At 37.5% G+C, this 12,959-nt stretch overlaps 1 protein-coding gene across 3 annotated transcripts in view; it reads left to right on the top strand.

Moving 5' to 3' along the window:
* Nucleotides 1-12,959, top strand: part of PPP2R2A (protein phosphatase 2 regulatory subunit Balpha) — a 102,723-nt gene that overhangs the window by 61,428 nt on the left and 28,336 nt on the right. For all 3 annotated transcript variants that reach the window (XM_054717205.1, XM_008151456.3, XM_028160596.2), the window contains one exon: nucleotides 2,490-2,587. In XM_054717205.1, coding sequence (XP_054573180.1) covers nucleotides 2,490-2,587 — 98 coding nt within the window. The remainder of the gene's footprint in view (nucleotides 1-2,489; nucleotides 2,588-12,959) is intronic.

Raw genomic sequence — 12,959 nt, 5'->3', positions numbered from 1 at the left:
GAAAATTCATGCACTAGAGGGGGGGGTCCCTCAGCCCGGCCTGCCCCCTCTCACAGTCCAGGAGCCCACAGGGGCGGGAGGCAACCCGGCGATCAGGGGAAGGTGATGCCCTATCACACCTCTGCTGCTGCCACTGCCAGCAGTGCAAATCTCAGCCGGTCCTGGTTCCCTGAGCCTTGGGCGGCTGGGAAGCTGCCCTCTGAGGCTTGCCTGTGCCTTGGGCCAGCCCTGGGCACCTGTGGGGCTGAGGGGACTAGGAGGACTCTGGAGGTAGGTGCGTGGAGCAGCTGGGCCCGCCTTGCTGCATGCCTGCCACCACGGTGGGGCTGAGGGGACTAGGCAAAGCCATCTTTGAGGGCATGGCAGTCAATTAGCATATTCTCTCCTTTTGGCTGTGGGTGCCACCATCTTTGAGGGTGGGGCAGTCAATTAGCATATTTCCTTATTGGCTGTGGGCACCGCCATCTTTACGACTGCATGAGGATCAATTAATTAGCATATTCCCTCTTTATTAGATAGGATTCCAAGTGAGGCCTTCTGAGATCTTGACATTTTACAACTCAGAAAAACTTTCAAAGCCTAGTTTTATGTTCAGATTAGCTCCTTTATTTGATGAGTTAGCCAAAGAAACACCAATGTTGTAAAGAAATTAGCCTACTTGGACTTAGAAGGGAAAGAATACTCCTAAGTGCTGGTGTCTGAGGAATTTGAATTTAAAGATATTTTTTACCATGTATGATATTTACCTCATTCCCTGATTTTAGAACCTAACCTCCTAATATTGTTAATTCCTACTTATTGTCTCTCTCCAGCTGTACTCTATTGTGCTTTAAGTGTAGGAACTAGGTATGCATGTAATGCTTTGTTATATTCATATATAAGTCAGTACAGTACAGAGCACCTACTAGATCGACTTTTAAGTAGTAACTGATATTTGGCTTTACAGAGTAGTCCAGTACATTGTTTTACACCTTGGTGTTACATATGTATGCAGTGTAAACAGTAAATATTCTTTACTCCTAATACCACTGACTCTGGTGGGCTCTCTGAGCTAACATTTTTAACCTGGAAGTGAGATGCTGTCCAGACCCTATGAAATAGTATGCATATTTTTGTGTGCATTTAAATTTGTACTATTTCTTGGGAGAGCATGTGTAACTTTCATTAGGTTCTCAGAGTTTCAGGAAGGTAAAATGCCTTGGACCTAGCCAATGGAAAAAGCAAAGAAAGCTTTCAAAAATCAAGCTGGGCTTGGAAAAATCACTAAAGAAAAGAAAATTGTAAAATGCAGTGCTGGACAGATCAGTACATTTTTAGGGACATAGTGTTCTTTATAAAGTTACATTGTTAAACTCTTTTTTTGTTAATCCTCACCTGAGGTTATTTTCCCATTGATTTTTTAGAGAGAGTGAAAGGCAGGAGGAGAAAAACACACATAGATTGGTTGCCTTCCGCATGAGCATCGACCCAGGGCCAGGATCCAGCATGCCTTTGACTGTAATGGAACCTGGGACTCTTCAGTTCACAGGCTCGTGCTCTGTCCACTGAGCCAAACAGGCGAGGGCTGTTAAATTCTTAGAGTGAGCTAATGTAGACCAGAAAATAACCCCTTTCTTGTAGAAAAAGTTGACTTATTTGTTTAAAATGCATATGATGGAGTCTTTCCTAATGAGGCATTAATGCTTTATAGAAGAACTTGTTAGTAACAGTGGTGAATGGTACAGTGTATTGCTTTATCTTAACGCCCAATTCTGTAACTTGGATTTTTTTCCTTAGGAAAATGGCTCTGGTGTCAAAAAGCAAGGAAAAAAACCCTGATAATTTTATTTGAACTTGACTGTGAAGTTAGCACCAACTTTGGGTGCAATGTGACTGATTCTAGTGCCTCTGCAATGTTTGGGAGCTACAGGAAGAGCTGTGCATACTGAAGGTGCATAGCACAAAGCATATCTGATATAAGTGTGTTGTTTGCAGATTTTTGTTTGAGAGGCCATAATTTGAGTTTATGAATTTGTGACTTAAAATTTCATCTGAAATTATTTTTACATTTAAATATGTTCCCCATTTTAATGATATCTGCCTTAATTTTAGAGTCCATCTTTGGGTTTGCATAAAAGAGCTTATCAAAAAAATATAAGAAAGAAAATTAGCAAGATGAATATTAATGTTTAATGGTGCTATCATAGAATGTTTCACAAGTTGTTGATTTCATTGCACTCATTAATTTAATGAAATATTAATAAACCACTAATATTTATTACTTGTTGTGTTCCTGTTTGTTAAAATAGTGGGTCACATTGGTTTATTCTGGGGAGAATTTTTTTTGATGAACCAAAATATTTATGAAAGATCTTTAGATTTACTTTATTTCTGATGGCAGGTTGTATGTATAGACTTGGAATATGTTAGGGAAAGCATGCAAAGTTCTAAAACTTTTGGAGTTGGGAGAGAAAAACTAATGCCTATTTTTGTTTGTTTCAATTATACAGCAGATATAATTTCTACAGTAGAATTTAATCATTCTGGAGAATTACTAGCAACAGGAGATAAAGGTGGTAGAGTTGTCATCTTTCAACAGGAGCAGGAGGTAAGTGTTTTAAAGTTATAACGTATAAATTTACAGTTTGCTCTTGGGACTGGAGCTTCTGTTGCACTAGAGAATTTCATCAGAGGATATTGGCAGCTTTTAAAAGAAATGTCTGTTTAATGAGATTATCCAATGTATACTGTTTCTCTTAGCTTTGTGTGTGTACATGTGTGTGTTGTTGCTTTAACTTTTAAACAATGCTTTAATTGTAAAAAGATTTGTTGGGAGAAAGGGGTGGGGAGTGGTGGAGTGATCCAAGATATTAACTGGTTTTGAAGCTTTGGCTCTCTTTATTTTTCTCTTAAAACTCCATAAAGCAAAATTGCTTTGACCTCCTCTTACTGCTTAGTTTGCTTTGTGTAGTTGGGGGTGGGAGGCCATCTTAAAGAAAAGGTCGCTCAATTATCTTTATGTCAGTCCATATTGATACTGTTATTCTGATATAAATATAAAGGTTTACATGACAGTTGCATGTATATAAGCTCAGTACCCCTTTTAAAAGGGAATTAATTTGAAAATTGTTTTCCTTTTCTCTTTGAAGAAAGGAATTTCTCATTGTAGAATCCGCAATTAAAGTGGAGTTTTTGTTTTTGTTGTGGGTACAAAAGTTAGGCACACTTCTAAATCTGATTGACAAGATTTCTCACTAAAATTTTACCTAAACAAAATTTGTCACACTAGATCTTCCTTATTCTCTCCCTCCATTTGTAGATCAAAGTTAAACCTTTAAAACTATTATTTATACATCCTGACCTTCTCTACCTATAATATATTTAAAAATAGTTAAGAATAATGTGGATTATGTACAAGATTTTACAAATAGATGTCTAAATTATAACACAGAGTTAGGTTTTAAAGGATTGTGAAATTCCTTAAATAAGCAAAGAATCTAGTAATAATACTACTACTTTGCACTTCTATAGCGCCTTTGACCTGAGGATCTCAAAGTGCTTTACAAATACTAATGAATTAATCCTCACAACACCCCAGTGAGGTAGGTAATTTAATTTTAAAAGAAATGATTAATAGTGTCTGATTAGAAGATGCACATACACTAAATATGTCTCCTTTTATTTATTATTTTTGGTTGGAAGAAAATAAGACTCAAGGTTTTCTTGACAGAGAATATTCTTGTGGGAATGGGGATGCAAAATCAGTTTTCTGTTCCTATTTTCAAGCAGCTAAAAACTAGACCATAAGAATCTTGAAATACTTGGTTGAAATGCAACCTTACAGATTATTACAATTTCAGTGTGTTTACAAATGAGAGTCAAGATATTAAGAGGTCACTTGATCACTTAGTGGCAGAACTAACAAATAGAACCCAGAATTTCTGATGTGTCATCTTTTCAATGCTCTTTGAGAACAAAAATATGAATGTTAATTTTGCTGTTCAGAATTTACAGCTGCCTTTCCCGTAGGCATTCTCTGCCTTTTAATTTAATTTAATTTTTTACTGAAATTCAGTGGCTTTTCTATACTTTTTTTTTTTTGTTTTAAAGAAAGGTGTTTTGAGAAAAACATTTAAAATTAATTTTGCTTCTTAAACAGTTCCATCTTGCTTACATTGAGGGTTTCTGAGAGAGTCTACATTTTTAATGAGGGCTTTATGTTACTTTAAAATCTAAGTTGTTAATTAAAAACTAATTTAGAAATATTTTGCTTGAGAAAGAGGTCATTTTCACCAATAGAAGGTGGTTTGTAAAAATTAAATGTGAAAAAATGACTCACTTAATGGAGGAGGTTTACTTTAATAGGGATTCAGTAAATGTAGTTAAAGCAATGCTCAATATTTTTCCTAAAGGCTGTCAGTAATATACTGAATTGGATTTAAAGATCTAACATGGAGTTACTGAAACTGCTACACATTTTACTTGTATCAGATAGTAAGGCCAACATTTCCTGTGATTCTTTCCTGAAGTTTCACTGAAGATTCTAAAGAACTCGTATTTATATTTAAAATATATAAGAAGGCATTAGCAAAGTGACTGACATTTTTAAAGGGACACTGGTAGGAAAAAGGAACTTCCTTTTTCTTGTATCTAGCATTCTTAACTGCATTTAAGAATTCAAGATAAGATTCATTATCTAGAATCTTGAATTAGTAGTGTGTCTTTTGAGAATTACTTAGCGTAAATGTCATTGTATTTTTTTAAGTGATTAAATAATGATGATGATGATAATTGAATTCCCCACCCCTGGAACTTGATCTTATTAGTATTAATTTGGTGCATTTTATCTAATTTATTTTCTACATTTTTAAGCCCTCTCGTATACTGGAGTTTCTAATAATAGTATTGTCTTCAGCAAAATCAACGCCATATCATAGAGTATAGATATGTGTACCTTACACCTCTGGAGGCACCTTTATTTCAGTACCTAACATATTTATATTATACTAGGGGCCCGGTGCACGAAATTTGTGCACTGGGGAGGGGTCCCTCAGCTCAGCCTGCCCCCCTTTCACATACTGGGAGCCCTCAGGGGATGTCCTACTGATGGCTTAGGCATTTTCAAGACGTGTCTTTCATAGGATATGACATTTCTTTCTTTATTTTTCTTTTTATCCTCACCTGAGGATATGTTTCCATTGATTTTTTTTTTCCCCTTCCCTCCGATCCCAGGCTCAGCCCTTACCCAAGCCTAAAGCCTCCGCCCCAGGCTTTAGGCTTGGGAAGGGGGACCCCTGGCACCTCTGATCGCAGACTCGGCCCCTTACCAAGCCTAAAGCTTCCACTGCCCCAGGCTTTAGACTTGGGAAGGGGGACCCCCGCGCCCCTCCGATGGCTGGCTGGGAGTGACCTGGGTGCTGAGGAGGTTCCCGGGACCCAGGTATGTATGCAAATTAACCACCATCTTTGTTGGGTTAATTGCATACTCTGTTTGGCTGTAGGTGTAGCGCAGGTACGGTCAATTTACATGTTTCTCTATTAGGTAAGGTTTTATGAATTCGTGTGTGTGTGTGTGTGTGTGTGTGTGTGTGTGTAAAATAGTGTTGCATTTTGAAAAGAGGAGAACTTAGACATGGTCTGTTCCTACTTTTTAGATAAATCCCAGGGAAAGTTTATAATACAAGCTCTGGAATTAGAATTTGGTTCTCTAAATTTCAGTTCAGCTTCTTCTGACAACCACAGCTGTGACGGTACATTCCAGGGTACACACTAGTACCTGTCCAGTGAGTACATCTTAGTCTATGATGATGGTGCTAGTGCTGTTTGCTAAACACAATGGCATTTGCACTATTGTGGCTTTATCCTCTCTCCTTCAGCTTCAAGTTTGGCAGGGTTCCTTGCAAAACTTCACTTGACTGGAGACCATTTATTGTTCACTCTTTTTGTTGTCCTCAGTTATTTAAGAGAAAGTCATACAGTAGCATCAGTGAACCTGGCACATCACATCTTTAACCCACTTTTCTGTCTCACTCCTTTTACCCTTCAGACATTGCAGGTCCCCTTCCTATAATTCCATAGTGTATCTCTTGCTGCCTGTATTCCCCAATGAGAGAATCCCAGTAATCATTAGAGGGTCTTGATTCAATTTAAATATATTTCAGCCTAGTGATACTGTGTCATTTAATAGTATTTTCATAACTAATACGTTTGAGTAGTTTTTGTTCAACAGAATCTCTGTGATAGAAGCAGGGCATGTAGGGAAGTTGAAGCACAAGGGTAAAATTATTTCCATGAGGCATCACACCACACCACATGGTCAGCAAGGGTCCAGAATTCAATACCACTTATAAAAAGGGTTTGATTTAGTTTGATATTTATTTAAGTGAAAGAGAAGACCTGGTTTAGGGTGATGTAGCATCATTCACATAACATGGTACTTACTGTATGCAATCAGAATAGCAAATTGAGACATGTCAGGGGGGAATGGTTGAAGGGATCGAGGTATAGCCAGAAGAAACTATGAAGAGTCTTGATATTTAGGGATTCGTGTGTAAAGAAGAGATTAGTTTATTTTGTGTATGGAAATAAATACATAAGAGTTGGATGCCTGTCAGGAAGAAAGAATACACGAAGTTTAAGAAAATATCACCATGGTTTCTTCCAAACCAAAATATCTGTAAAATAAGTTTCTTTTCTTAGCTACCAGGCCTTATCTGTTCTTTTCATTCACACTCTAATCTGCTGTGCTTTTTCAGAGTATAAAAATGTCAGTATCACCTGGGGCATGTATTTAAAATGTAGATTCCTAGACTGCACCTCAAAACCACTAAATCAGAATTTCTGGAGCCTCAAGGTTCCCAACACTTTTACTTTTTTTAAAACTTTTTTTTTTAAGGTATCATATTTGTCCTCGTCCCCCCATTTCCATCCCACCCCCCTCCCCACACCTGCCCCCACCCCCCTGTTGTCCTTAACCACTGGTTGGGCTCATATGTCTGCACACAAGTCTTTTGGTTGATCTCTCCCTTTATCCCCACCCTTCCCTACCCTCCCCCCGAGGCCCGACAGTCTGATCCATGCCTCCTTGTTTCTGGGTCTGTTCTTGTTCATCAGTCTATGTTGTTCATTATTTCAGTTCTGGATGGTGGACAAGCAATAATGGTTATGGTGACAGGCAAATGAATGTCTGTAGTGAGTTTCTTTCTGGGCCAACAGTTCTTTTGAGACCCAATTTCAATGTCCAACAGTTCCTCATGTGTACATGTCAGCACTGACATTTCAGTTCTGGATGGTGGACAACTGGTAATGCAGGTCCGACTCTGTCTGGTTTGGTCCTGGGTAATCTGCAGTGATGCACAGCTGCTAACTGCTATTATGGGAAGGCCACATCAGCGTCTTCCATCTCTGGACTGCTTCTCTTCTGTCTTCATGGCTGGAGTAGTCCTGTCGATTCTTCTCTTGCTAGAATCCACATGGTCTCGGAGTTCTTTTCTGAAAATATACAAACATATTCTCGACCAAAAGTTAATAAAGGAATATTTTCTATAAATTTGACTGGGGATCCTTTTTCAATTTTTGCCCAAATGATTTTCCTCTGGCTTGTTTTATCACCTTGTGTGTTTTTCATGGGTGTCTTGCTTTTAGCCTTACAATTAATTTTCTAAAGTATTAATTTTCTAGATGTCACTTTTACTTTTTTTAAAACTCCTTTAGGGATTTCACCTGATAAAATATATAAAATTAAAATGGTCTGTATTCCAATACCAGGATAATGATAAAAGCTCCAAAATACAGTTTCAAGTTTATATAATGTAAAAATACTTTTAAGGATTTTTCCCAAGATAGATCACTCATATAGAAAAATGCACAGAATCATAGGTATACAGTTCCATGAATTTTCACAAAACAAATGCTTGTGTAACTTTCCCCTGGATCAGGAAATGGGATATTGCTCTAGCTGGTTTAACTCGGTGGATAGAGAGTCCTCCTGTGGACCAAAGGGTCCTGGGTTCGATTCCTGTTATGGTCACGTACCTTGGTTGCAGGCTTCTCCCCGCCCAGTCCCTGGTCAGGGCTCTTGCAGGAGGCAACCAGTCAATGTGTGTTTCTCTCACATCGATGTTTCTCTCTGTCTTTAACTTTCTCTTCCACTCTCCCTAAAAATCAATGGGAAAAATCCTCGTGTGAGGATTAACAACAACAAAAAGTGGGGGTGATAATACTGTGGCATTCTAAATAATAATAAAACTTATTATTTTTTGGTCTGTTTTGAATTTATATGTATCTGGTACATTCATAGAAATTAAGAGATAACATTTATAGGATTGTGCACGGGTTCTTAACCTTTTTTGTGCCATTGATTCCCTTCAGTGACCTTGTAAATTCTGTGGACTTCTCAGAATGTTTTAATTGCATGAAATACATAGGATTATGAAGGAAATCATTGAAATATGTTCTCCAATGTATTATAAAAACATTGAGTAATGTGTTTTTTATGCTGGAATGTGATTTTTAAAATGTCATTTCTGCCGTAACCGGTTTGGCTCAGAGGATAGAGCGTCGGCCTGTGGACTGAAGGGTCCCAGGTTCAATTCCGGTCAAGGGCATGTACCTTGGTTGCGGGCACATCCCCAGTAAGGGGTGTGCAGGAGGCAGCTGATCGATGTTTCTCTCTCATCGATGTTTCTAACTCTCTATCCCTCTCCCTTCCTCTCTGTAAAAAATGAATAAAATATATTTTTTAAAAAAAACGTCATTTCTATAGTGACAAAGTCACAGGTGTTGCTCATACTGTGGTTTGTTGAGCATCCATAATTGGAAGAAGTGCTGAATTTCAGCTAGAGGTTAGTGAAAATAAATGTGTTAATTTCCACTGCATCCAAGTTCACAAAATCCCTGGGAGTTTGCAGAGTCTATGGGCCCCGAATCTACAACCCCTGGTAATGCAATCTCTATTTACCTATAAAGAAACTGGGGGGACCAGACAACAGATGAACTTATCTGAAGTCTTTACAGTTAACAAAAGAGGTAAACCCTTTCTCTAGAAACCACATGTCCTGATTTTCTGCCCCCATAGCTTTCCCATTCGTAACCTGGGTATAGCAACAACAGTTTATCTGCCAAGGCCCCTAAATCTTAATCTTCACAGGAAAATGATGGTTGCAATCCCTAAGTCTTCACTTACTATCTTATGTCTCTGTTTACTACAATCTTATAAATGAATTGAGACTTAGATAACCTTTCTAATATCACACACCTAGTCAAGTGGGTAAAAATTAATACTGTATAAATTGGGATGAATACCCACAATACTGGATATTGTTTGACATGTAAAAAAGTCTTAACTGCTCTAAGTAATAAGCCTGAAATTATATAAATCACACAGGGGAAAAAAATCAGTTTTATTCCTTTATTAGCAGTGAGAAAAGAACTTGAATTCTGGCTTTCCCAGACTTTATGAGAAGCACCTGGTAACTTCATCTTGCCAAACGCAAGATTGCTGGCTTTACTGGTTAAACCAGGGGTCCTCAAACTTTTTAAACAGGGGGCCAGTTCACTGTCCCTCAGACCGTTGGAGGGCCGGACTATAGTTTAAAAAAAACTATGAACAAATTTCTATGCACACTGCACATATCTTATTTTGAAGTAAAGAAAACAAAACGGCAAAAACACCCGCATGTGGCCCGCGGGCCGTAGTCTGAGGACGCCTGGGTTAAACAGTGGGATGAGATACACTGCACTCTTTCCCTCTCACCCCCTGCTGCTTTAACAACTTCAGGATGATTTGCACTAAGTCTCTAGTTAGTGGAAAGTTGAATTAGGATTCCTTCTCCTCTCCCCCTTTCCTGCTCCTCTCCTGCATTCTTTTATGAGAAAGAGGGGTTTTAACCCTTTGATCTCAAGATAAGACCCCGCTAAAAGCCCCTGCAAAGCTTTTTGGCTTTATTTTATTTTCATGTCTCAGTTTCCTATTCCTCCTGCCCTGAAATTTTCCTAGCTTATTACTACCCTATAACAAAATCCTTCTCATTTCCCTTCTCAGTCCATAACTTCTCCTTCCTCTCCTTTAAGCCTATCTTCTGACTCTTAATTTGGCCTAAAGATTTAGAGCCTCTTATAAATTTGGAATCATATAGTATTTTGTGTCTGGCCCTTTTGATCAGTATTATGTTTGTGTAGACATAAGTTGCTCACTTTCATTGCTAGAAATGTTCTTTTGTATTATTACTATACCACAATTTATCCATTGTGTTGTAGATGCAAACAATTTGGTTGTTTCATTTATGACTGTTAAGAAGCTGCTGTGAACATTCTTGATGATGTGTTTTTTGGTGTACATAGACATGCATGCAATTACTGTGTCATGGGGTAGGTATTCATTTTTAGGAGACAGCACAGTAAAAAGTGGTTCTGTCCATTTTATTCTCATGCACAATATGTGAAATTTCCAGCTGTTTCACATCTTTGCCAATGTTTTAAATTGTGACTTATTTTAAAATTTCAAACATTTTGGAGGTTATAAGTGCATCTTATTGTGGTTTTAATTTGTACTTTTTTTCAGAGTTTTGAATATGAACTCTTTGTCAGTTATATTTATTTGAAGTACCTTCCATTTTATGACTTGGCCTTTCATTTTTCTGAATGGTATATAATTTGACAAATCGAGGTTATTAGTATTAATACATTCTAATATATCAGTGCTTTCCATAGGTTTACTGCCTTTCCTGTCCTGTATAGGAAATATTCTTTACCCCCCAGGTCTAATCTGGCCACTCAGTGTATATCCCATTATCTTTTAGAGCTGTGCTTTTCTAGTAGTCACTAGCTCCACTAGCTATTTAAATTTTAATAAATTAAAATTAAAGTTTACTTTCTTAGTCACAGTAGCCACCTTTTAGGTGCTCAAGCAACCACATGTGGTTAGTGGCTATCATTTTAGACAGCACAGATATAGGCTATTGTCATCACTGCAGAAAGCTGTCTTTGACAGTGTCCTAAAACCCAATTATTGAACATTTCACATTTGTATTTGATTTACCTAGCATCAGTTTACATGAATAGTTTGAGATAGTAGGGGTCAAGATTTATTTTGTTACATATGAATAGCCAGTTCACTGAAAATCGTTCAGTGAAATGACCATCCTGGCTCAACAATGCCACCTTTACCATAATTCAGGCCTGTTTCTGGGTTTTCTGTTCCATTGGTATATTTGTCAATCCATGTGTGAGTACCACACTGTCTTCATTACTTTGCTTTTAAAGTGACATAGTATTTCTTTATATATCTATGGATTCTTTTTGCATCTGTGTTGAAATGTGTAATTTTGTTTTTGTGCACTTTTCTAATGTATGTGAAGGAGCCTGTGCCTCATCTCATTGTGCCCTACTTTTTCCCAATAAGAACTGTGTTTTCAAGATCCTCCTGTCTTGCTATGTGTGCATCTAACCCATTCCTTCTCATTTCTGCACCATACTCCATTTACCAGGTTAACTCCAACCTCTCTTTACCATACCAGCACCACCATTTATTCATTCTTTTTGCTATAATTTTTGTGCATGTATAAAATCTTTATTGAATGTCTATTATATGCCAGACACTATCACATGTTAGGGATAAAACACTTCTATATTTATTCTAGAAAATTTCACATAAATAGATTGTGTGGATAATAAAATAGACCCCTTCTTAGTGATTACAATGCCAAGCTAAGAAAAAAGGGAGGTGCAAAGAACTGTGCAAGAAAACCCAAATATGAGGCATTTTAGAATGTGTCACAAGTCTCTAGTTGTAGGAGAGTTTTTAGAATAAAAACAAAAAAAGCCTTCTTTGACTTTGATGCATTCTTGTTCGAATGGCACAGTGTTAAGGACATGAGATTATGCTCACTGTACTTAGTTCATACTGAGAACAACAATGTCATGGTCATTATAATGTGAACACCCCTCCCAAGTTTTAGGAGAGATCCTACTGCTGGATATAGGTCCAGCTCTCTGTTGTCCACTAAGTCAGTTACCATTCATGCAGCTGTTTTATGGCCTCTTCCATTTATGACTGCTGCTGTCATCTCTGCTGTTAGTCTTTTTTCTTGTCCATTTGTCCTTAAAAATCCTTTTTACTGTAATTTTAGCCAAGTGTCAGGAGAGTGTGGGTGTTAATACATGAGCCCACCTTAGAAGTTTTAACCTTTAGACATAATTTTTTCCTTGTGTGATAGGTTTTTTTTCTGCTACAAAGAAACTGCTTCTTGCACTCCATTGAAATTGCCCAACACCTCCACAATTTTGTTTAGATCCATGTAGTTACTCCTGATTCTTTAGGATTATGTTCTTTTTCTGTTTTAGGAAATATATTCGTAAGTTGGTGCTTTTCTTCACTTACATCAAATAAAGCTTGACCTGTATAGACCCAGTTTTTAAATATAGAATGGTATGTGCTTGCCCTTGACTCTTTATATTGCCTACCATTTTTATATGGACCTTAATTTCTGCTTTGGGCTAAAGTTTCACATACATAAGTTACTGGAAGGTAGAGATTCTGTGTCATTAAATCTGTAGCTCTAGGAAGGACCTAATGTACGTAGACTAGTTTCTTGCTAAATATAAAGCACAATATTCATATTAAAAATTGAATTGCTATTATTGTAGTTTCTTGGAGAGTAAATGACAAACCTTAAAGTGGTATTAGTGTATGCATATATAATGAATTTGGGTTATCTAATTTGGTATGAGGTTATGGTAATGAGATTAAGGTTCTTTTTAAAATTTTTACACCTTTCATACACACTGCATTCTTTTTAAAAAAATTTTTGTTTAATTTATTGATTTTAGAGGGAGAGAGAGAGACATCAATTTGCTGTTCCGCTCATGTCTGCATGTATTGGTTGCTTCTTGGATGTGCCCTGACTGGGGATCAAACCTACAACCTTGGCGCATCAGAACAACACTCTAACCAACTGAGCTATCTGGCCAGGCTGCTCTGC

The sequence above is a fragment of the Eptesicus fuscus genome, chromosome 6 (genome assembly GCF_027574615.1).
Source record: "Eptesicus fuscus isolate TK198812 chromosome 6, DD_ASM_mEF_20220401, whole genome shotgun sequence".
Lineage (NCBI taxonomy): Eukaryota > Metazoa > Chordata > Mammalia > Chiroptera > Vespertilionidae > Eptesicus > Eptesicus fuscus.
The sequence above is the reverse complement of the archived record's forward strand: the minus strand, read 5'-3'. Positions and strand labels throughout refer to the sequence as shown.